Source organism: Equus asinus, chromosome 6 (genome assembly GCF_041296235.1).
Source record: "Equus asinus isolate D_3611 breed Donkey chromosome 6, EquAss-T2T_v2, whole genome shotgun sequence".
NCBI lineage: Eukaryota > Metazoa > Chordata > Mammalia > Perissodactyla > Equidae > Equus > Equus asinus.
Genome location: NC_091795.1, coordinates 82911958 through 82938345, shown reverse-complemented (window position 1 = coordinate 82938345; position 26388 = coordinate 82911958). Strand labels below are relative to the sequence as shown.

Here is a 26388-nt window from a genome sequence, read left to right as displayed (position 1 = left end):
ACAACCATTAGTGATTTTATTGAAGACTCATTCACAGCATTCTGACCAGCGAAATGGCAATTACAACATCCACCTTGAGGCGCCCACAGTGATCGTACCACAGGGTCCCCCAGGGCCCCTCTTTAGGATTCACAGTAGTGTGCTCTCATCCCACCCAGACACTTCCTTTGCAAATGGAGCCAGACCTCAAACTGTCCTCAGCCACCACTCTCAGGCAACTGATGACAGACACGCGGCCTCCACTTCCATTATCCCAGCAGCTCTCTAATGCATTTGAACCACAAAATGGGCCCTCGCTTCTTTCCTGTCCCGGTCCCATCTTCATAAACCATAACAGACGGGAGTCCCCAAGGGTACAAAATATTTCTTTCCGGATAATTTTAAAGGAAAGGGGAGAAAAAAAGATGCGCATGTGCTCATGGAGCTTCTCCGGCTGAAGCAATTTATCTGCAAATGCGCTCTGACGAGCCACACACTGATCATTTCGTCATGTGCAGTAACTGAAGTTTAGGATTGTGTGTGAAGGCCATGAGGAGTGGTGTGTCTCTCTGAAGCTGGAATCAGGGCTCTCTCCACTATACTAAGCTGGTGCCTTGGCCCATAATTATAATAAACTGGTACTTTTTAGAACTACCTCAGATTCAGTGAAATTTCCAACTTTCTGAAATACGTTCTCTCACAGACTCTTTGCTGGTCTCCGAGACTTGAATGGGAGGAAAAATATGAAAATTAAAGTGATGATTTAATTAAGGAAGATGATTAGTGGGAGAAAAATAGGACATTCTTATGATCCCAAAACTGAAAAAAAAAGCCTATCAGGGAGAAGGTCAGAAGTGGCACCAGCACGGAATCCCGCCTCAGGCCTCACCTGAGCTTGGCACTGTACTAGTAACATCAGCACACACTCAGGTGGGGCCCAGAGGGGTCAGAGCACTTGACTCATTTGAAATTTGCCCAGGGCCAGTTTCTAGGAGTATCTGGACCTTTGTCAGCCAGAATTTTCTAAGGAAGCAGGCGGGTTAGGTTTACATCCTGGCAGGCCCAGCCCCGGGAGCAGAAGTCACCTGGTTTTTTGTCTCCCTCTGAGCTCTGCTGAGAACTGCTGGTTTGGGGTAAAAAGGATGTGCGGGAGCATCTGTTCCCCAGCACGCCTTACCCTCATCCTTAAGCCAAGAAAAAGATCTGTAACAACGCTGAGGTACCTTTTAAGTGCTTCTAAGACAGCTTTAATAACAGTTTTGGGCAAGGGACAGAAAGCCTCAGAGAAACCATAAAACACAAACCATATGGCACCATAATATTGTTTTGTTCTGGGAATTCTGCCCTTAGACAAAACCACACAGTCATGAATACGTAAATAGCCACTTTCTGAGGGATCGAACAAAGACTGAGCTTGGCTGCAGAGCCGTGAGCCTCCGCCCCGGCAAGGGGGAGAAGCAACCGAACTAAGTGCTTCACCTCTGAGCGACAGTGCAAATCCCAGCTGGGGAGAGGCCACGGTGGAAAACAGAGCTTGTCCGTAATGGCTTCATCTGAAAAAGCTATGCCGCAGATAGTCCGCAAACATCAGGCCATTCTGCCTAGGTGGTTAGAACAGCCAGTGGCATCTACACTTTGGGCAGTATGGTCTCTGAAGACTTCATGAGAAGGGCTAGGATCAAGGCTCTGAGACAGAGAGTCTCTGAAGACATTGGACCTGGGGCTGCCATCTCTTATGATTATTTCCTGTGTGGCTGTGAAAGTTAATGGGATGAAGCCTTCGCTGTCAGCACAGAGCAGGATCCATTGGGAGTCTGCAAAGTAAAAAAAACGGGCAATTTAGGATATCTTATCTTATTCTATAAAGAAAAACATGATAAACATGATTTTTTTTGAGGGTAAGAACGCAGTAGTTGATAATATTGAACCTGATCGTCACAAGACTTTACAGAGCCTGGGGAGATGGAAGGACCGAGTATTACCTCGGGTCAGGTTACGTGGAAGGAAGGGGACGTGGACGACTTAGGCACTGCTAAGGGACATACGTTTTCACCCAAACTAGGCATTTATCACTCCGTGCTATGCATATGAGCTTATGTGAACACATGTGTTGGGGTTTTGTATGGAGTGTCCCTACCTTATCTACATGCTGTTAAGCAGTTTCTCCAGAAACTACGTGAAGTTAGGAAGAGCTACTCTACGGAGGAACCTTCTTTATTCTTTAGATCCATACCAACCTCTAGACACCCAAAGAGGCTGAGCTGACCTGAGCTAGACTGGAATGGTCCAGATAATCCTGAATGGTTTGTTCTGGGGTAACCTAGGGCCACCAGCATAGCACATGCCTGGATGTTCTCTGGTTCTTTCAAGTCGCCTGTGTCTCACCTTTTGACCCCATAATTCCACTTCTGAAAATCGACACTTTCCAAAAACAACATGTAACTATACAGAAAAGTTTTTATTAGTGTTACTTATGATGGTGAAAAACTGGAAACTACCTAAGTGTCAGAGAAAATATGGCAAAGTAAAATACGGTACACTCAGAATGGAAATTTAACCCCACCCAGTAAAAATGACAATTATGAAGTCATATCATAAATGCACGTGTCAAAATAGGAAAATGCTGATGCTACAATGTTAAGGGAGAAAAAAATGAAACAAAATTTTATGTTCAATGTAGCGGCTACCGTGAAAGGGAGGAGGAATAAGGAAACAACCACGCTCCAAATCTGGGGGACCGTGGGCACGACTCAGTCCCTTGTCATCTAGGAGTGCCCTTCATGTCCACGTTTGCTGCATATTAAAGTGACAACTCCTGTAAGAAACATTCTGCAATGCTGCTATGATCTTTATGTTTATGCAACAGGTGTATATGAGGTTTTTATGTCATTTCCTTGTAGTTAATATATTACTTTGTAACTCTTTTCTAGTTTTTTCACATGTATATTTAGGTTTTCCAGCTAGGCTGTAAGTCCCTTAAGGGCAGAACCCATATTTTCTATGTGTTTTGGCACTGGTAAGAGGCCTGGGTATACAGTAGACAATTAATAGTACTTGTTAACTATCTAATGAATCACTAAATGGTTGGTACACCTCACTTTCATTAGCAGTGAAAGTTACAAAATAGATGGTGGAGGGAGGGGGTGTTGGGTAGGGTCAGTTTCTGAATGTTACCTACCGTGCAGCATTTCAATCAGGGAGAGGCCAAAAGTCTGCTGAACTGTACTGAGCCTTAGTTTGCCATTGCAGAGGAGCACAGCTCTTTTTTCAACAACAGGACCTACATAATAAAATTTCTTCAAACACAAAAATAAAAGTTGTTAAACTGACTGAAGAAGCAGTGGAGTTAACATTGCTTAACAACAGAGTGTGTACACAGTTTTGAAAAATCCTTATCTATTACCAATATCAACTAGACTTCAAATAAGGAGCTTTTTGCTGCATTTTTTAACACAACTATAGGATCAGAACAAAACACAACCCCTAATTGACTTTTCCTTTTGCTCTGCTTTTTCCCCAGGGTTGTCTTTATCACTAGAAAATGGCTCGCCTAAGATATGACTAATAATGCCATAGGATGACGGAGGGCGGCCTGACAGACACAACCTAATGGTGATAAACCACTGCTTGCCTGGTTCAGATACAACTGAGAGACTTCATGCTTTCTTCATTGGGGAAAAAATGCCAAGGAAGAAAGCCCTAAGTGGTGGAGTAGCAGAGGATTTGCATAAGAAAAATAAACAAACTGTGGTCAAAATTCATTTAGCTTAGAAAACACACGAATGAAAATGATTTTTAAATTTTAAAAAGTCATATTAAAAATTAACTCATCTTTAAAAATGGTTTCAAACGTCCTGAGACAAAGAAAACATCAAACAATTACAGCTCTAATTAAAGACACATTAAGAGTGTAAAGGTACAGAGAACAAAGAATTTAAAAATATAACTTCTAGTTATATATTATTTGAAACAATATCTTCATGTGAGAATTTAAAAAATAGTTTCATAAGTAAGTTAGGTGTCCAACTCATTTTCTTGTTAGAATTATCACTACTCATTTTCTGACTGCTAAGTAACAACTTTAACAATGAAAGATAAATCGTACTCCATTTGTGGTAGGCTCAACAACTCAAAGACATGTCTACTAAGAACATTTTAAAAGTTGTCACATGAATAAACTGTAAGGGCCATAAGCAACTACAGTCATGCACCACATAACAGCGTTTCAGTCAACGACGTGCAGCCTGTACGATGGCGGGCCCCTCAGATTAGTACTACACGGTCTAGGTGCGTCATAGGCTATAGCATCTAGGTTTGTGGAAGTACTGTAGCGATGGAAGAAATTTTCCTCTATACTTCTAGGTTCTTCTGGCTGGTTTAAGAATTAAATTGAGGGGCTGGCCCCGTGGCCGAGTGGTTAAGTTCGCACGCTCCGCTGCAGGCGGCCCAGTGTTTCGTTGGTTCGAATCCTGGGCGCGGACATGGCACTGCTCATCAAACCACGCTGAGGCAGCGTCCCACATGCCACAACTAGAAGGACCCACAACGAAGAATATACAACTATGTACTGGGGGGCTTTGGGAAGAAAAAGGGAAAAAAAAAAAAAAAAAGAATTAAATTGACATGAGACAGATTAATAGGAGAAACACAAACAAAAGTTTAATAATATATACATGGGAGAAACCAGGGAAACTGAGTGACTCACCGAAATGGCTGAAGCCCTCACCTTAAACAGCATCCTCAGCTAAGGCAGAAGAAGATGTGGGGAAGGGGGAGAGACAGGGACTTCAAAGGGAAGGAAGGCAATTCACAGGTAGGTGAAAAGGAGCAAACATTTAGAAAACAAGTTTGTTTGGTTGCACAGAAACAGAAGAACACAGAGGGGAGCCCAACAAACAGGCTTCTCTAGGTGCCTCCCCGTCCACCACCGAGTTCATGTGATGCTAAGGCAACAGCCCGCTTCCTGAGACAGGTTTTTTTATCTGAATTCTCTTAGGCAGTTAAGGGGAGGTAATGAGAAAAACTTTCCGAGTCTTCTGTTTCTTAGAAATAATCAGCCTAAAATAATCCTCATGCTAAAGAGACACATTTTGGGGTGGCAGATTTTGTTCCCCTTCAGTACACTCTATCATGTGCACATTACAATGAAATCAATCCTTGTTGTTAAGCGACTCACGACTAGTCATTCAGCTCTTGTAAAAGGTGGCTTCCAAATTTTAGGGGAAGTGCTTTCTTGCTTTTGATTATTTTGCTTTTTTTCCTTTTATTTTTCTCATTACAAAAGTAATATATGCTCAATCTAAAAAAGTAAAATAGACATTTATAATGTAGAAAGTAAACTCCCCAAATCCTACGCCCCAGAGGTAATTACTGTAACAGCTTGGTTAGATTAGTTCATTATGAAATGAGAAATTGAGGAATTGAAAAAGCAAAAAAGCCAATTCCTTTTTACTTAAAAAAATACAGAATTTCACATTTATAAATGCTTAAAAATAAAAATATATTCTTGTTTGATAAAATAGTCTACTTTCATAAAAAATCAAACAATTAGATATTGTATCTTTTAGACTGACAAAGGTTTTAGTAAATGCACAGAAAAAAATAGAAGTATTTACAACTAACTATATATGCGGTTTGGATTATCCAACTGACTATCCAACCCTCTAAGGGCTGGATTATGGAGAGTTTGTACTTTCAACATTGAATATTCCTATATTGGTTAAATACTTTTCTTCAATGAGCATATATTACTTTTGTAATTAGGAAAAAAAATAATACTGTGCAGCTGTAAAAGAATACAAAAGAGCTGTGTGTGCTAATATGGAGAGTTCTTGAGGACATATTATTAAATAGAAAAAGAAAGATGCAGTACACTGTATATAGTACCTCACCTTTTGTGTAACAAAAGGGGAAATAAAAATATATAGTAAGATCTGCCAGTATCTGCATAAAGAAATAAAAATAAAAATGGTTACCTATAGGAAGTGAGGAGAACAGGTTGAACAGGGATGGGGTGAGAGTAAGACTTTTCAGTACATACCTTTTTATTAAAATACATTTTTGTTTGTTTGTTTTTGAGGAAGATTAGCCCTGAGCTAACATCTCCTGCCAATCCTCCTCTTTTTGCTGAGGAAGACTGGCCCTGAGCTAACATCTGTGCCCATCTTCGTCTACTTTATATGTGGGACGCCTACCGCAGCATGGCTTGCCAAGGTGCCATGTCCACACCTGGGATCCGAACCGGTGAACCCTGGGCCGCCGAAGCAGGACGTGGGAATTTAAGTGCTGTGCCACTGGGCTAGTGCCAACATTTTTGCTTTTTAAAACAAGTAAATGAATTACCTATTCAAAAAGAGAAACAAAAAGGGAAAAAGGAAAACTTAAAAAGTCATGGAAAGAAAAAAATCCAAATGAAATTTCAGATTTATAAATACTATAATTTTTAAAGCTCAAAAATCTATTTACTGAAAACTGTTTACAGAAAACTTCATGTAATTAAATAAAACCATTTAAGGGCCAGCCCCAGTGGCCTAGTGGCTAAGTTCAATGCCCTCCACTTCAGAGGCCAGGGTTCGGTTCCTGGTGTGGACCTACACTGCTCTGTTAGTGGCCATGCTGTGCTGGTGGCCCACATACTAAAAAACAGAGGAAGATTGGCATGGATGTTAGCTCAGGGCAAATCTTCCACAGCAAAAACAAAAACAAAAAAACCCCACCAAAATAACATTTAAATATCTCTTTTGGCTGAAGATAATGTGGCAAAAATTCTGCTCAAAAATACTTGTTTCAAGCCAGCCTCAATGGCCTAGTGGTTAAAGTTCAGCACTCTCTGCTTTGGCAGCCTGGGTTCAGTTCCCAGGCGCGGAACCACACCACTCATCTGTCAGTAGCCATGCTGTGGTGGCAACCCACACATAAAGTGGAGGAAGAATGGCAACAGATGTTAACTCAAGGCTAATCTTCGTCAGCAAAAAAAAATTTTTTTTAAATAAATAAAAATAAATCAGTGTTTAACTGATTTTTAACAGGTCTGTGATTTAACTGGTTTTGGAGACAACTTGGGGAATCTGAATAAGGACTAGGTATTAGATGATATTAAGTAATAATTCTTACATGTTATCAAGTGTGATAATAGCATTGTGGTAATTAAAGAAAATGTGCTTACATTTTAGAACAGCATCCCAAAATATCTGAGTGAAATACCATGTGTCTACTTAAAATATTTTAGTAAACAAAAAAAATCAAGTAATTATGGCAAAATGTTAACAATTGTTAAATCCAGGTGATAGAGATACAAACAGGGTTTCATTCTGTAGTCTTTCTACATGTTTACAATTTTTCATAATAAAAAAATGTATTCTATGATCTGTTTGAAATTTTTTGTAATAAAAAATTTAATTTAGGTTTAAACTATGCTTTGGTTCTTTTTGTTTTCATTTATTTATTTATTTATCTATTTATATTTTTTCCTTTTTCTCCCCAAAGTCCCGAGGTACAAAATTGTATATTCTTAGTTGTGGGTCCTTCTAGTTGTGGCATGTGGGATGCCGCCTCAGCATGGCCTGATGATTGGTGCCATGTCGGCGCCCAGGATTCGAACCGGTGAAACCCTGGGCCACCGTAGCAGAGCATGCGAACTTAACCACTCAGCCACGGGGCGGGCCCCATTCTGTGGTTCTTTTAAAAACTTACATCCTTGAGTTCGTCAAACAGTAGTAGTTTTAGAAAAAACTAATTAAAATACCTCCTTTTGACCATTATTGAAATAGTAATTTACATATTACTTATCATTGATTTCAATACTTTCTGCAAATATCTTTTAAAATGAACATGTATAAGTTGGCAATAATCAAATCAGTGTTGTATTGATAAAGTTACAGATGAGATCAGAATTACAGTAGCTGCAGTACAGAGCATCCAGAATTATATCCCACTATACATAAATTTATACATGACAAATGTGACAGATCAAGTTCAGTGGGATAAAAATGGATTTTTTTTTTTTTGCTGCAGGAAGATTCACCCTGAGCTAACATTTGTGCCAATCTTCCTCTATTTCATATGTGGGTCGCTGCCACAGCATGGCTGATGACTGGTGTAGGTCCACACCCAGGGTTCCAAATCTGCGAACCCGGGCTGCCAAAGCAGAGTGTGCTGAACTTAACCACTGTGCCACGGGGCTGGCCCCAAAGATGGACTTTTAATAATGTTGCTGGCACAACTGGTTATTGGTCAGAAAACAGAAGTGGCCCATACCCCAAAATTTAATTAAAGATTAAAAATTTAAACGTTGAAAGTAATATAGTAAAATAATGCAAGAAAATCTAGATTACTACATGTATATTAATTTCTTACATATATAGTAATATATAAATTATAGATATAAAAACAATAAATTTCAATATACAAATACCTCATAAACTGATTAACTCAAGAGGGAAAAATGAGCAATAGGCAATTCACATTCAATTGGCAAAAAAATGAGGACATACTCAAATGCACTAATAGTAAAAGAAATAAAAATTAACAAAATTGAATTACCACTTCACTCTTATCAGATTGGCGAGGATGTGAGGAAAAGGACAGTAGTAGGCACGTGATGATGCACTGTTAAGTAAAAAATCTTTGAAAGGCAATCTGGCAACTCTATTAAAAGCAGAAACGTATACATATACTTCTCAAATTTGCACTTCCACTTCTGGGAACCAACTCAACAGAAATCAAAGTAAAAATACAAATAGCTACATACAAGACTACTACTCCAGCACTATTTGGAGTGGCTAAGAACTGAAAACAGAGTGAGTGTCCACAACAAGGGAACAGATGAACAAATAGCATGCTCTTAGCATGAAGTAGAGTGTACCGTATGACCCACTTTTTTTTTTTTTTTTAGGAAGATTAGCCCTGAGCTAACATCTGCCACCAATTCTCCTCTTTTTGCTGAGAAGGACTGGCCCTGAGCTAACATCCGTGCCCATCTTCCTCCACTTTATATGTGGGATGCCTGCCACAGCATGGCTTGATAGGTGGTGCATAAGTCCACGCCCAGGATCCGAACCAGCGAACCCTGGGCCGCCGAAGCATAACATGTGCACTTAACTGCTGCACCATTGAGCTGGCCCTGACCTCATTTTTGTAAAACAATGACAAACCACCACCATCATCAACCCCCACCCCAGACCTATATACCTGGTCTACAAAGATCTGTGTATTATGTAACTATGAAGTAAAATATGGAAGGATCCACATTAAGCTTCTAGTTACAGTGAGTTATGGGGAGGAGAGGTAGGGCCAAATTCAATGGGGGAAAAGTGTTCATGACGAAAACAGATATGATGGGGCCTGTCTGGTGGCGCAGCGGTCGAGTTCACATGTTTCGATTCAGCGGCCTGGGGTTCCCCAGTTCGGATCCCAGTGCAGACATGGCACTGCTTGGTGAGCCATGCTGTGGCAGGTGTCCCACATGTGAAGTAGAGGAAGATGGGCACGGATGTTAGCTCAGGGCCAGTCTTCCTCAGCAAAACAAAACAAAACAAAAAACAAAAACAAAACCCAGATATGATGTAATCCCATTTATGTAATATTATATGTTTGCATATGCATGCATAAATAGATGCATTAAAAATCTGTAATGACTATAACCTTTCTTATAAATAGAAGAGTATCTGCATTACATAAGGAAAAAGTTTTCACAATGAAATAGCACAATAAAAAATCTTTTTCTAAATAAAATTCTCAGAAGGGGTGTAATCATTAATGTTTTTGCACCACGCACATGATAAACTCAGTGTGTACTGGTGTGTGTGCCCATCTGGTCGGCAGGCAACCAACCTGGAAAGGCATAACAACTTGCCTTTAACGTAACATGTCCAGTTCAGGGAAGTTCAATTAGAACACCATCTTCCTCATTAGTAAGTTTTTCGCGCAGTACCCACTCGCTGCAGGAGCTTTTATGTTTAGTGGTAGCTCCTCAAAGAAGTTACCTGGTAAGTGATGTGAACATAAGGCAGATCCCGAGAGCATGGATACACTGGAGTGGATTTCTTTCCATTATGTAGAAAGTCTGTGAGCTCAGAAAGACATCGCTGCACTTCAATGAGTTTCCTAGATAAAATTTCCAGTTCCTCAGATAGCTGATAAGTTTCCTTTTCCTTTGGTAAGTTCCTTCTTTGAGGCGGATGAGGTGGGTCCGGGGTGCTGGTGTGCTCTGGTGTGCTGCTGGGTCTGGGCAGTGTCACCGACCAGTTAACAGGCTCAGCTCCCAGAGTTTCCAGGGCTATGGAGCCGCCACAGACACTGGATGGAGGAGTTCTGATTCCTTTAACAAGGCTTCCTCCAGGCCTTCCACTTTGCCTACTGCCATTAGCTGTTAACAAGAGCCCTCTGGTTTGGTGACAAAAATCTGGGGAAAGACTTTCAAGTAGCTTTTTTCTATCTGCTTTATTTAACAGAGTACTGAAAGCAGAGTAGCCACTCTCGTTTCCACTCGGTGCTATTGGACACTCTTCCTCCAACATTACTTCTCTAACAATCAAATGAATGATATACTCATCAGACTTTGAAGAAGGAAGAAATGCCAAATCAGTGGATTTTTGTTTTCCTATCAAAATTAACAATAATTTATCTGTCAGGAAACATATGCCTTTTGGTCTTTCACTACTCTCTAACTGAACTTGCTGGATGCTTGGCATATATGATGGATTGACAGAATAGATAAAAATTATATTACAAGTATTGGAAGCCACTGCCACCACCTGTGCCTTAGGATTAAAGGCTATTAGATCAGGAACCAGAATGCCTGGGATAGCGACTTTTCTGGTCTGGGTAACCACTTGCTCAAAGGTCACAAGGGCTAAATATGAAGAATCCAGGCCAGTTCCCGTCAAGTGGTCCTTTTTTCTTAGACAAATAAGAGAATTACCCTCAGACTCAGATCTACTGAACTGTATATGAGTTAGATCCACAGGATCTGAAGAGGAAGAAAAGGGAGAAACTGACGTTTCAGAATTCGTTTCAGAAGCAAATGCCTCCTTATCCACAAAGAGCACTTCCTCAAGTGGTAAGCTACACAGACAAGTGTCTTCACCACTAGGCAGAACGTCAAGGGTTTCAGATGCACTTAAGCCACAAATCTTATCTAGTGGAAGTTCAGTGGCCACGGCAACCTGTGAGTCAACAGTGGCTCCAATGGAGCGCACACAGCTGTCCACATCAAACACTGGGTAGAAGGGGCACCTGTGAAGAGTCTTCTGAGCACTGTCCCAAATGTAAGTGTGCAGGCTGCTGCCTACAGCCACCACCAGCCTCTGGCCATCCTGGGTCCAACACGCACAGTGAATGAGGCCCTGGGTGTCGATAGTCGCTTTTACCCAGGAACTGTCACAGCGAACATTGTGGAAAATGGAGACATCCTGTGCAGTCAACACAGCCAGGACAGCACTTTTTGGGTGCCACACACAGCCCTGGGGAAGGATGGGGAGGGATTTTCTAATCTCACAGGTTGGAGACATCGGCCATTTGCTTGTCTCTGTAATGCTGGGACACAGCTGCCACACAATGACATGCTTCTTGTGCTGGACAGCGAGCAGAGCGGGCATGTCAGCCGTACTAGGTGGGGCCCAGGACACCCCATACACATGTTCGAACTGTCCAATGACCTTTGAGTCCCCAAACTTGGCCTCTCCAGCGTGAAGCTGTATATCAGTCAGGATGATCTGATCCCCGTCAGTCCAGGCAAGGCCGTGAACTGGGTGGACTGCTTGATGCAATGCGTTCAGCCCGGTCCTGAGAAGTTTTCCTTTTCCCAGCTCCATCCTTTCTGATTAGGGTTATCTGAAATAATTAAGAAGGAAAGTTAGATCATAGGAATATAATCAGACAAATCCAGAATATAGGACATTTTATCAGACAATTGGCTTAGACCTTTCACAGGTCAATATTGTGAGGGGGAATACTGTGACAGGAGGAATGTGGCAGATTCAAAGAGACTACTGAGCCATACAAGCAAATGCATTGTATTCACTTTGATTGGATCTCGAATTGAGGAAATAAAATTTTCTATTAAAAAACAGGTATTTTTAGAACTAGGAAATTTGAATATAAAATAGCGAGTAGAAGATACTGTGGAGTTACTAATTTCCTTAAACGTGAACATGGTATTGTGGTTATGCAGGAGAACATCCTTATTGTTCAAATATGCACGTTGAAGTATTTGGGATAAAGTGTCATGATGCCTCCAACTTGCTTTCAAATGGTTTAGGAAAAGAACAAAAACACAAAATTTTATATAGATAGGCAGAGAGGCAAAACAAATGTAGCAGAACGTTAATAATTGTTGAATCTAGATTGAGGCTGTGTCAGTATTCACGGTACTTTAACTTTTAAGGTAGAAAATTTTCAAATTAAAAAGTTGAGAAGAATCTCCTTCACTATCTAATTTCTATTCCCTTTCACTATCAAATCAATGAATAGCTGATATTACATCCCTGACCATATTAGAGCTTATTTCCTCAACTCCCTTCAAAACGGCTTTTACCTCTACACTGAAATGCCACTCAAGTCACTATTGCTATTCTGCTTCATCATACTCAAACAGCACTTAATAATTTTCAGAACATTTTCATATTCCCCATTGCATTTGCTCCTTGCAACAATCCTTCATGATAATGTAAAGTAGGTGAGCCAAGTATTATCTTCAATTTTTTCATTCTTAAGGTTTTTTCAGACATTTAAATTACTAAAGAAGTACACACTCAGTGATGGAATTCAAACAAACCAGAAGAGTCTAAAGTAAAACTAAATGTTTCCTCCTACCCATGCCAACCCCTCTTTACCCTCACTTCCCCCCCATCTCAAATCCTTGATAAAAGCACTGTTAACAATTTGGTGTGAAGACTTTGAAACTGTTAAGGAAATCTACCCAAAAAAATGGAGAATTTTGTACGTGCTAAGTTTTTCTTTTAAATAAAAAATGGGTATAAGTCAGAGTTCCTGGGTACTAATAACAGAAACCATTCTGGCAACTTAAGCAAGAAAGAAGGCTCAAGCACCAGGCTCAGAAAACAAGCAGGAACCAAGCGAGGCTAGGAAGAATAAACCACTGCTGCCACTCTCTCCACACACATCAGCGGCTCAGGATCTAACTTCACTGCCCTTCACTCCATGGCAATTGCTTAAGATTCAGAATGGGGCGAAGCCTCCCACTGGCTGAGCGGAGCTCACAGTCTGGCTCCAGCAGCCAGGGGATGGGGAGAGGGAGGGTTTCCCCACAAAGGCATCCATACTAGGGCACGGGGCTCTGCCTCCCACCGACACTCACACAAAGGGAGATTCCTCCCAAATGAGGAAGGGGTTTTCAAAAGATGCCCAAAAATTCCAACACGGATCATGTTACACATCACTCACTAATTTATTTTAAATCACGGGCATCTTCCAAGTCAGTAATATAGATCTGCCTCAGTCTTTTAAGCAGCTGCATTAGTAGCCGCAAGGTATTCCACAGTGTGTATGCACCATAATGTATTCAGTGGTTCCCCATAGGTGGGAATTCAGCTTGTTTCCAATTTTTATCTAAATGTGCATAGAGCCAAAAAGTTTGGTACTCAGTTCTCATCACTTTTCTCTATTGCTTCCTTCTAATGTCACCCACTCTTATGTTTTCAATTATCATTTCCTATGTTTAGTACTGGCAGATCCACATCTCTTCTCCTGGATTCTTTGCTGAGCTACGATGCTATTCGAATATATGTTACACTTTACATTACGGCTAGTATTAGCCCTGCCCACATTCATTTCAAACTTGACATGTAGAAAAGAAAAAAAAAGGTTTTTGCTCTCAACAGCAGCTCCCCAATTGCTGTTAATGATGTCACCATTCTTATTCACTCGGGCTAAAAACTAGGGACTCAGTCTGACCTCTCCCCCTCCTGCCTTCTCAGTTAGTCACCAAGTCCTATCAATCCTGAGAACTGCTTCTGACTCCAGTCCTTCCTGTCATTCCCACGAGCACTCTCCTGCACAGACCACTATCATCCTAAACCTAGATGACGGCAACAGCCTGACTGGTCTCCCCACTGCTAATCGGTCTGCCTTCCTCCAGTCCATCTTGTACAAAACCAATCTTAAAAATGCCCAAGTATATTATTTATCAGCTTAAAAGTTGTCAGATGTTACCTACTGCCTATAGCTGTGCCATTTAATACAGTAGCTGGTAGCTGTATGTGCTACGTAAATTCAATTAAAATAAAAACTCCAGTTCCTCAGTAGTGAATAGTTACATGTGGCTAGTGGCTATCATATTGGACAGAGCAGAATAGACCATTTCCATCATCAAAGAAAGTTCTGACGGATTTAACCAAGGAAGTGAAAGATCTATACAACGAAAACTACAAGACTTTCTTGAAAGAAATTGATGACGACATAAACAGATGGAAAGACATTCCATGCACATGGACTGGAAGAATAAACATAGTTAAAATGTCCATACTACCTACAGCAATCTACAGTTTCAACGCTATCCCAATCAGAATCCCCATGACATTCTTTACAGAAATTGAACAAAGAATCCTAAAATTCAAATGGGGCAACAAAAGACCCCGAATTGCTAAAGCAATCGTGAGAAAAAAGAACAAAGCCGGAGGCATCACAATCCCTGACTTCAAAGCATACTACAAAGCTACAGTAATCAAAACAGCATGGTACTGGTATAAAAACAGGTGCACAGATCAATGAAACAGAATTGAAAGTTCTGCTGGACAGTTCTACTGGCCTGTAGGATAAAGTCTGAATTCCTCAGTTTGGCATTCAAATTCCTTCCCAGTCTGGACCTACCTATCTCTCCAGTTTTATTTCTATCATTAATCTTCATTGTTACAATGCCTGGCCCATCCAAAACACTTAATAGATGACAGCTAATTTGAAGGGCCAGTTTGAATACCATCTCCTCTGACAGGCCTTCCTTAATCATCCAGCTACAAGTCATACTTTCCAAAAGTGATGTCAGCATCATGGCAGAGTGAGCTTCCCGGTAATCTCTCCCCTCCACCATACAATGAAAAAGACATTCATACTCCAACAGAGGACATCCAAACACAACACAGAAGATGTCTGAGAGACCCACACAGCCATACGATGGAGGGCACCCTCGGAGGAGGTGGAACGGAGTAAGAGAAAACTTCACCCCCTCCCCAAAAGACTGGGATCCGGGACTGGGAACAGCCTCTGAGAGGGAAGGAACAGGGGAGGGGGTGTTCACCCATGGGAACATCAAAGATCCCCAAGGGCCCTCGCAGCCTAGGGGAAAGCCCTTACTGAGGTGAAAGCTAACACAGGGGTGACCCCATCAAGCCAACACCTCAGGGGAGCAGATACGGAGGGTAGAGTGAGAAAACCCTGAAAGCTTGCAAAAGGAAGCGCCCCTAGAGGCCACCCACCATCCACCCAGCGCTGGCTCCAGTGCCTGGATCTTGGTGGAAGGCAGAGGGCTCAGGATACATGGCTCTTGACCCCCACACAGTGGTGATAGGCAGTAACTGTGACCAAATAATATCACAACGCACAAAAACAGAGTCATGCCCTCTAGCAATATCAAAAATTATATTAAATCTCCAGACAAGAGAGAAAGTGACACGTACCCAGAAATCAGTCCTGAGGACAGAGAAATTTGCAATCTAAATGACAGAGAATTCAAAATAGCTATCATCAAAAAACTCAATGAGTTAGAGAATGCAGAGAAACAACTCAATGAGTTCAGGAGCTACTTCACAAAAGAGACTGAAACTATGAAGAAGAATCAATCAGAAATATTGTAGATGAAAAACACAATGGAAGAGATAAAACAAAATATGGATTCCTTGAACACTCAAGCAGACATCATAGAGGAGTAAATCAGCATAATCGAGGAGAGGCACGTTGAAATGCTCCAGATAGGGGAGGAGAGAGAACTAAGAGTAAAAAGAAGTGAAGAAAGTCTCCAAGAAATATTGGACTCAATTAGGAAATGCAACGTAAGGATTATAGGTATTCCAGAGGGAGAAGAGAAGGAGAATGAAGTAGAAAGCTTGTTCAAAGAAATAATAGCAGAGAATGTCCCAAACATAGGGAAGAAGATGGAAATCCACGTGGAAGAAGTTATCAGATCTCCTAAATACGTCAATGTAATAAAACCTACTGCAAGGCATCTAGCAGTGAAACTGGCAAAAATGAATGATAAGGAAAAAATATTAAGGGCAGCAAGGCAGAAGAAAATAACTTACAAAGGAAACCCTATCAGGCTTTCAGTGGATTTCTATGCAGAAACCTTACAGGCTAAGTGAGACTGGAATGACACATTCAAATCTTTGAAGGACAGAAACTTTCAGCCAAGAATACTCTAGCTAGAAAAAATATCCTTCAGATATGATGGAGAAATAAAAACTTTCCCAGATAAACAAAAGCTAAGGGAGTTCATAGCCACAAGACCCGCCCGCCCCTGACAAGAAAACCTCAAGAAGGCCTTCACACCTGAAAAAAAAAAAAGGGAGAAAGGGGTTACAAAGCACGGAGTAAGGAGGCAAATAGGTAGTCAAAATCATAAAATTGTAGCTATACATCAGAACAGGTTAGCAAATACTCAAGAATAGCATTAAACATAAAGGGAAGGAAAACAACAAAAACAAAGATAATCTTGTCATTTTAATCACAAACTCACAACACAAGATGGAATAAGATGTGAGAAAAACAACTTAGGAGGGGAAGACAAAAGGGACTGAATCGGTTTAGTCAATGGAAATAAGAGGACATCAGAAAATGGACTATCTTATCTACGAGATTTTGAATACAAACCTTGTGGTAATCACTAAACAAAAAGGCAGAACAGAAACACAAATAATAAATAAGGAGAAAAAAAGAAACGTAACATTAAAAATCACATTAACTCAATTGGTAAACCAAAATACACAGGATGAGAAACAAAGGAAATGCAGGAGAACCGGAAAACAAGTGATAAAATGGCAGCAGTAAGCCCTCATATATCAAATAATCACCCTAAATGTAAATGGACTGAATTCTCTGATAAAAAGACACAGAGTGGCAAGACGGATTAAAGAATAAGACTCAAAATACACTACCTCCAGGAAACACCTCAGCTCCAAGGACAAACACAGGCTCAGAGTGAAGGGATGGAAGACGATACTCCAAGCTAACGGCAAACAAAAGAAAGCAGGTCTTGTAATACTTATACTGGACAAAGTAGACTTCAAGATAAGACAGGTAAAGAGAGACAAAGAGGGGCATTATATAATGATTAAAAGGACACTCCACTAAGAAGACATAAACTTATAAATATCTATGCACCCAACACAGGAGCACCAAAGTACATAAAACAACTATTAACAAACCGAAAAGAAGACATTAATAAGAACACAGAAATAGAAGAGGACATCAACACTCCACTCACATCAATGGATAGATCATCCAGACAGAAAGTCAACAAGGAAACAGTGGAATTAAATGAAAAGCTAGACCAGTTGGACTTAATAGACATATATAGAACACTCCATCCAAAAACAGCAGACTACTGGGCCAGCCTGGCGAGCAGTGGTTAAGTTCGCATGTTCCACTTCAGTGGCCCAGGGTTCGCCAGTTCAGATTCTGGGGCTAATCCTCCTCAAAAACAAAAAACACCAGCAAAATACATTCTTCTCAAATGCACACGGAACATTCTCAAGGATAGACCATATGTTGGGAAATAAGGCAAGCCTCAATAAATTTAAGAAGATTGAAATAATAACAAGCATCTTTTCCAATCACAATGCTATGAAGCTAGAAATTAATTACAAGAAAAAAGCTGAGGGGCCAGCCCCATAGCTGAGTGGTTAAGTTCACGCACTCCACTTCCCACGTCCCAGGGTTTCAGTGGTTTGGATCCTGGGCACAGACATGGCACCGCTCATCAGGTCACGTTGAGGCGGCGTCCCACATACCACAACTAGAAGAACCTGCAACTAAAAATTCACAACTATGTGCTGGAGGGATTTGGGGAGAAAAAAGCATAAAAAAAAAGAAAAGAAAAAAGCTGAGAAAGGGACAAAGATGTAGAGACTAAACCACATGCTATTGAACAACCAATGGATCACTGAAGAAATTAAAGGAGAAGTCAAAAAATATCTAGAGACAAATAAAAATGAAAACATACCATACCAACTCATATGGAATGCAGCAAAAGCCATACTAAGAGGGAAATTCACCACAATACAGGCTCACCTTAACCAACAAGAAAAATCCCAAATAAGCAATCTCAAACTACACCTAATTGAATTAGAAAAAGAACAACAAAGAAAGCTCAAAGTCAGCAGAAGGAGAGAAATGACAAAAATCAGAGCAGAAATAAATGCTATTGAAACAAAAAAGGCAGTAGATAGGATCAACGAAACAAAGAGCTGGTTCTTTGAGAAGATAAACAAAATTGACAAACTCCTAGGCAGACTTACAAAGAAAAAGAGAGAAAGCTCAGATAAATAAAATTAGAAACAAAAGAGGAGAAATATCAACAGACACCACAGAAATACAACCAATTATTAGAGAATACTACAAAAAGCTATACACCAACAAAATGGACAATCTAGAGGAAATGGATAAATTCTTAAGACTCTTACAACCTCCCAAACCTGAATCAAGAAGCAATAGATAATCTGAATAGACCAATCACAAGTAAAGAAATTGAAACAGTAATCAAAAGCATCCCAAAGAATAAAAGCCCGGGACCAGATGTCTTCCCTGGGGAATTCTACCAAACTGTCAGAAAGCATTTAACACCTATCCTTCTCAAGTTATTCCAAAAATTAGAGAAGATGGAATGCTTCCTAACACATTCTACAAGGCCAACATCACTCTGATACCAAAGCCGGACAAGGACAACATAAAAAGGAAAACTACAGGCCAATATCGCTGAGCAACATAGATGCAAAAATCCTCAACAAAATGTTGGCAACCCAAATACAGCAATACATCAAAAAGATCATACATCATGATCAAATGGGATTTATACCAGGGACAAATGGATGGTTCAACATTTGCAAATCAATCAATGTGATACACCACATTAACAAAATGAATAAAAACCACATGATCATCTCAACAGACACAGAGAAAGCATTTGACAGATCCAACAACCATTTATGATAAAAACTCTTAACAAAATGGGGATAGAAGGAAATTACTTCAACATAATAAAGGCCATATATGACAAACTCACAGCCAACATCATACTCAATGGGCAAAAACTGAACACCATCCCTCGGAGAACAGGAACAAGACAAGGATGCCTGCTATCACCACTCTTACTCAACATAGTACTGGAGGTTTTGGCCAGAGCAATTCGGCAAGACGAAGGAATAAAAGGAATCCAAATAGGGAGTGAAGAAGTGAAACTCTCGCTGTTTGCAGACAACATGATCTTATATATAGAAAACCCTAAAGAATCCATTGGAAAACTATTAGAAATAATTAACAACTACAGTAAAGTTGCAGGGTACAAAATCAACTTATGATAATCAGTTGCATTTCTATACTCTAATAACAAACTTACAGAAAGAGAACTCAAGAATACAATTCCATTTAATCCTGACTAAAAGAGTAAAGTATCTAGGAATAAATTTAACCAAGGAGGTGAAGGACTTATATAATGAAAACTATAAGACATTATTCAGAGAAATAGATGATGACATAAAGAGATGGAAAGAGACATGCACATGGATTGGAAGAATAAAAGTTAAAATGTCCATACTACCCAAAGCAATCTACAGAGTCAATGCAATGCCAATCAGAATCCCAATGACATTCTTCATGGAAATAGAACAAAGAATCCTAAAATTCATATGGGGCAACCAAAGACCCTGAATTGCTAAAGCAATCCTGAGAAAAAAGAACAAAGCTGGAGGCATCACAGTCCCTGACTTCAAAATGTACTACAAAGCCACAGTAATCAAAACAGCATGGTACTGGTACAAAAACAGGCACAAAGATCAATGGAACAGAACTGAAAGCCCAGAAATAAAACCACACATCTACGGACAGCTAATCTTCGACAAAGGTGCCAAGGACATACAATGGAGAAAAGACAGTCTCTTCAATAAATGGTGTTGGGAAAACTGGACAGCCACACACAAAAGAAAGAAAGTAGACCATTATCTCACTCCATACACAAAAATAAATTCAAAATGGATCAAAGATTTGAAGGTAAGTCCTGAAACCATAAAACTCTTGGAAGATAATATAGGTAGTACACTCTTTGACGTTGAACTTAAAAGGATCTTTTCAAATACCATGTCTTCTCAGACAAGAGAAACAAAAGAAAAAATAAACATGTGGGACTTCATCAGACTAATGAGCTTCTCAAGGAAAAAGAAACTAGGATCAAAACCAAAAGACAACCCACCAATTGGGAGAAAATATTTGAAAATCATATATCCAACAAGGGGTTAATCTCCATAACATATAAGGGACTCACACCACTGAATAACAAAAAAAACAAACAGTCCGATCAAAAAATGGGCAGAGGATATGAAGAGACATTTTTCCAAAGACGACAAACAGATGGCCAATAAACACATGAAAAGATGTTCAACATTACTGCTCATCAGGGAAATGCAAATCAAAATTACACTAAGATACCACCTTATGCCTGTTAAAATGGCTATAATCACTAAGACTAAAAATAACAAATGTCGGAGAGGGTGTGGAGAAAAGAGAACCCTCATACACTGCTGGTGGGAATGCAAACCGGTGCAGCCACTATGGAAAACAGTATGGAGATTCCTCAAAAAACTAAAACTAGAAATACGATATGACCCAGCTATCCCACCACTGGGTATCTATCCAAATAACTTGAAATCAACAATCCAGAGTAACATACCCCTATGTTCATTGCAGCACTATTCACAATAGCCAATACATGGAAATAATCCAAGTGCCCATCGATCGATGATTGGATAAAGAAAATGTGGTGTATATATACACACATACACACACAATGGACTACTACTCAGCCATAAAAAAGACAAAATCATCCCATTTGCAACAACATGGATGGACTGGAGGGAATTACGTTAAGCGAAATAGGCAAGACTGAGAAAGACAAACACCATATGATTTCACTCATATGTGGAATACAAACACACACATGGACAAAGAAAACAGTTCAGTGGTTACCAGGGGAAGGGGGTTGGGGGGTGGGCACAGGGGGCAAAGGGGAGCACTTACATGGTAACAGACAAGAAACAATGTACAACTGAAATTTCACAATGATGTAAACTATTATGAACTCAATTAAAAAAAAAACCTAACCTACTTGTATTCTCCAGGGGAGAAATCACATCTATTCATAATCAGCTACCCACACTAAAAAAAAAAAAAAAGTGAGGGGGCCGGCCCCATGGCCGAGTGGTTAAGCTCCCTTGCTCGCTTTGGCAGCCCAGGGTTTTGCTGGTTGGAATCCTGGGCACGGACATGGCACCGCTCATCAAGCCATGCCGAGGCAGCATCCCACATGCCACAACTAGAAGGACCCACAACTAAAAATACACAACTATGTACCAGGGGGGCTTTGGGGAGGAAAAGGAAAAATAAAAATCTTAAAAAAAAAAAAGGTGATACTTTCCTCCTGTGAACTCCTACAGTGCTGACAGTCTAAACCACCATGTGACATCTTCAGTTTATTACCTGCAATCACCAGTTACTTTTTCACGTATCATATCTCATTTCCACAACCATCATACAAAATCCTTGAGAACGGAAACTAGAGTTAACTTCTTTGCCTGTTGGTTCCCAGCACACTTTATACGTGCTGGCAAGTATTTTTACATGGATTGTTCCGCATCTATTACATCAGATAAGGAGTTTCCAATTGGGGAATGGTATTGCCAGGGGTTGTGTTGATTACATTTTTGTTGCTTTAGGCTCTTATAATACTGAGTCAGTAAAGCCCCTTTGCACTATATTTGGACCTGCTTTCGAAGGCTGATGAACAATCCAGCCTCTTAAGAAACAACTGAGGGGCCAGCCCGGTGGCGCAGCGGTTAAGTTCGCACATTCCACTTCTCGGCTGCCCAGGGTTCGGTGGTTTGGATCCCGGGTGTGGACGTGACACCACTTGGCAAGCCATGCTGTGGTAGGTGTCCCACATATAAAGTGGAGGAAGATGGGCATGGATGTTAGCTCAGGGTTAATCTTCCTTAAAAAAAAAGACAAACACCCTAAACTTAAAAATGGCCAAAGAATATCAACAGGCAACTTACAAAATAATATGATGATCAATAAACACATTTAAAATGATGTTTAATCTTATTACCTATCAAAGAACTGTCTAAACTCGCAGTGTCCATTTCTTCACCACTCTCTTTTTAACCCACTCCAAATTGACTCCATTCCCATCTCTTTCCTAAAACAGCTCCCACCAAGCCACTAGTGCCATCCATGTCACCGAATCCAATGGACATTTTTCAACCCTGTTTTACAGAGTAGTACAGGATTTAAAGTCACCTTCAGACTCTAAATCCAAGACACGTATTCTCTACCAAACTGCCTGGTGATTTGCTTTTAACTTAACTGCAAATTATTTCTCATACCTCTTTGCTAGCTCTGTCCTGGCTCTCAGAAGCTTCTACTAAGGAGGAACAGTCTATTATGCTTCTACACATGATGTCAGGTTAAGTGGTTCTGCACTGGCTTGCTAAACGGAGAAATAAGTCCTCTGTCATTACCAATGAAGAAAACTGCCATCTCTAGCCCACTGGTCTTACATAAGATGATACATGTTTTCCCCTACTATCTACTTATGCACTTTTAAAAGACTTTTATTGATAAATAATGCATGATACATTTTCCTGGGCAGAGAAAATTCCTAATGGGCCAATTACATCAAAGCCAATTTATATGATATGTTTTAGGCCACCCAAGTCAGTCTAATGGTATTGAGGGTGTGTGCAGCCAGGGGTAGCACAAGGTAAGGATTTGTGAATAAGGGAAAAACAAACATGATAATAAGGTTACTGAGATTTTTTAGAAGAATTAATTTTAATATTTTCATCTTTAGTAACAAGAAGAAATCCTGCATATTTTTCTCAAAAGCCTAAGATAATTTCAAAAAATCTGTTCCAATCCTTCCTACTCCACTGCTAGTCCAGGTCCTGACCACCTGTCCCTTTTAGCAGGATAGGACAAGGAGAGGTCCTCTCGATACCAATCTCTTCTTTCTCACAGAGCCTGGATGCTATGTGTGGTTACGGAATTATCTTTAAAAAAAAAAATCACAGTTCTAGTTATTTTGCTCTTCTGCTCAAACACCTTTCAATGAGTCTCCATATATAAAAGAAGTTCTTTCAAAATGTCTTAGCAAGGCACTTAAGGACTTATATTATCTGATATTCATATATCTTTCCAACTTTTTCTTTTCTTTTCTTTTTTTGGTGAGAAAGATTGTTGCTGAGCTAACATCTGTTGCCAATCTTCTTTCTGCTTGAGCAAGATTGTTGCTGAGCTAACATCTGTTGCCAATCTTCTATTTGCTTAAGGAAGACTGTTGCTGAGCTAACATCTGTTCCAGTCTTCCTTATTTTGTATGTGGGACGCAGTCACAGCATGGTGGGTGTGCAGGTCTGTGCCAAAATGTAGGCTGAGGAACCCTGGGCCTCCAAAGCAGAGCTTGTGAACTTAACCACTATGCCACCAGGCCAGCCCCCCAAACTTATCTCTTTAATCATTAAGGGCCTGCTGGGGAATTTGGAAGAACCAGCATACATTTATGTGACAATGTGAAGGATGGACCCAAGAATGAAGAAAGTTGACAAGTTTAGTAAGGGGCCATGAAATAGTTCGAATGTCACAATAAGAAAGTAAGCCACGTTGTAGATACTTCAGTAGAGAAAAAGGGTCAGATTCAAGAGCTATTTCTAAGGCACATGGAAAAGATAATGACATCAGGTAGGATATGAGTGGTGAGGAAGAAAGGAGAATTATGGATAACACGCAAATTTTTTGCTAGTGAAATTGCTGAACCATTAATCAGAGATGCCGAAGGCAGAGCATGCTTCAAAAGCATGAAGAGTGGGGGGCTGGCCCGGTGGCTGAGTGGTTAAGTTCACGCGCTCCGCTGCAGGCGGCCCAGTGTTTCATTGGTTCGAATCCTGGGCGGAGACATGGCACTGCTCATCAAGCCACGATGAGGCAGTGTCCCACATGCCACAACTAGAAGAACCCAAACGAAGAATACTACTATGTACTGAGGGGCTTTGGGGAGAAAAAGGAAAAAAATAAAATCTTTAAAAAAAAAAAAGCATGAAGAGTGTGTAGCGTGTGATAAATTTAGTATTAGACGTGCTTCATTTAACATGTCTAGAGCGCGGCACTGTACCTCAGGCAATCAGAGATTAAAGATTTGGTAGTCAAGGCCGAAGCAGTGGACAGCCTCGCTGTGACAGATCAGAGAGCCAAGAGGATAAAGGTTGAAAGGGCCTTCAAGAATGCCCCAATTACTTTGCATCTTTTAAAATATTTAAATTTTGCTGAAACTGTTGGTCTCTGAACTCTCAGACTACAAGATTTCTGAAATCAGGGGTCCTGGGTGATTTAGGGAGAGAAAAGCCCACCGTATTAGCTCAGGGGAGAGGCGGTCAGAATCAGGACCTGGGGCTCGCTCTATGACCATTAAATTCACCTGCTCTTAATCTTCTTTAAAGACAACTCGGTGAGCCTTGAAGGGCTTAGGCGAACCGGAGCATTCCCAATAGGTTTAAACACAAGTACATACCCCTCAACTTGTTTTTCTAAGTTTATTGTGTTTCCACCATAAAATAATTTCTAATTCTTTACACTTATTTAAAAACATAAATTAACCCTCAAGAAATGTAAAAAGTAAACTCACAAAAAAACCTTCATCCAAAGAAAATTATGACTCCATTTCCCCGACTTTTTTCTATGCAGTTTTGGTTAAACTTTTTCAATCATAACTGCACAATTCTTATCACGATTTTTTTCACTTAACACTATATATTAGCATTTTCTCATGTTATTCAAAAGTTTTATAAATTACTTTTAGAAAGTCACTTAATATTCACTCAATGAAGTTGCATAGTTTTTCCTCATCGTTGAGACACCTGGTTGTAGCCAACTTTATCCTATCATAAATAACGCGGTGATAAAGGTCTTTCCGTACTAAGCATCTTCTTCATTGTGGAGGGCTTCCTTAGGATACATTCCCAGGAGCGTCACTCACGAGCCACAGCGAATACATTCATTCGTTTAAACCCACCCCCGGCTCGGCCGCCGCCGCCAGCCCCTCGCACGCGGGCCCCTCATCATCTCCTCCTCCTCTCCGCACACCTGGGTGTCTTCCACCCTGCCCCCAAGCGCTGGTCCCTCCACCTCCCTCCCCCGCAACCCACAGCATCCTGACACCCGCCAGGCCGGGCAGCAGTGGAAACAAAATACCTTCGGTCTTACTGCCCGACAAAAAAACCAGTCTCCCAAGTGCCGACCCGGCCCGCCGGCCGCGGCTCCACAGCCGTGAGCGAGAATCGGAAGCATCGGCTCCCAGGCCTCTGATAGGTGAGCGGTGGCCGGGCAAGCTCGGCAATGCCCCCTGCCTATTGGCTCTTGCTTGTGTCACGTTAGGAGGGGATCCTTCCCATTGGCCAATAAGCTCTGGCTTTGCCGCACGGATCTCAGGGAGTTGTAGTCTCTGTGAAAACCTCCACTGACTGTAAACCAGCCACAATTTCTCCCTCCTTTAAGAGATTTATCGCCTTCCCCCACTTCTCATCGCTTCTCTCAGTCTAAGAAAGAGTTCAGGAGCCCTAGCGTCAACACAGTTTCTTAACCCTTTTTGGGGAGCGATAGGGAAGAGGGCGGAGTAATGGGAAGGAGTAGAGGACCTCTTGAAAACATGATAAAATCTCCCCAGAAAAATGTTCTTATCCATACACAAAATATTGTGCATTCAACTGGAGCAGTTACAAACCCCTGTTCTACACTTACGCCAAAAGTGCCTGCCCGTGGCCATAGTCCAAGAAGATAGTGTGTCAGTAGGCTTTACACCTGCTATGCTCCTGGGAGACTCTGGGCCACGCGGTGGAGCAGCCCATGGGGAATTTCAGATCCTGACCCTCTTAGTACAGTCGACCATCATCTTTCTTGAATAACAGCCAGTCCTCCTTCAGCGATGCAGATAACCGGAAATCTCTGACCTAACCACCAGGGAGAGTGGGGGTAGGGAAATGGAGGAAGAACTCCTCTAGGGCCCACTCTGGACGCCGTTGTTCAGGCTTTTCTCCCCGCGTCTATCTTCCAGAGCCACTTGTCAGAATCATACCTTCACATCAATTTTTGGAACAATGCAGGGAAGAATGAAGGAAAAAAATAATTTCAAAGTTCCATTAA

The 26388-nt window shown here is 40.8% G+C and overlaps 1 protein-coding gene across 3 annotated transcripts; it reads right to left on the bottom strand.

Moving 5' to 3' along the window:
- Positions 1-25551, bottom strand: WDCP (WD repeat and coiled coil containing). Of its 3 annotated transcripts, XM_070512529.1 has the most exons (5): positions 25441-25551; positions 17085-17155; positions 9963-11811; positions 3158-3275; positions 1-1793 (listed from the first exon to the last, which is right to left on the bottom strand). In XM_070512529.1, exons 3-5 carry the CDS (start codon positions 11790-11792, stop codon positions 1567-1569), a joined length of 2175 nt encoding a protein of 724 aa, XP_070368630.1. In that variant the 5' UTR covers positions 11793-11811; positions 17085-17155; positions 25441-25551; the 3' UTR covers positions 1-1566. The 3 variants fall into 3 exon arrangements, with proteins under 3 accessions (XP_070368630.1, XP_044627948.2, XP_070368631.1); XM_044772013.2 differs by lacking the exon at positions 17085-17155; XM_070512530.1 differs by lacking the exons at positions 1-1793; positions 3158-3275; positions 17085-17155 and adding an exon at positions 5987-6321 and having other exon boundaries at positions 25441-25549.
- Between the last annotated feature and the right edge of the window lie 837 nt (positions 25552-26388).

What these genes read in the sequence shown, in the direction of transcription:
- WDCP (XM_070512529.1), bottom strand. Translation starts at nt 11,792, where the DNA reads ATGGAGCTGGGAAAAGGAAAACTTCTCAGGACCGGGCTGAACGCATTG. An exon ending in ATGTTCACATCACTTACCAG is followed by an intron (nt 3,276 to 9,962) that starts GTAACTTCTTTG and finishes TTGTGTTTGAAG; the next exon opens with AAATTTTATTATGTAGGTCC. An exon ending in CCTGATTGAAATGCTGCACG is followed by an intron (nt 1,794 to 3,157) that starts GTAGGTAACATT and finishes TTTACTTTGCAG; the next exon opens with ACTCCCAATGGATCCTGCTC.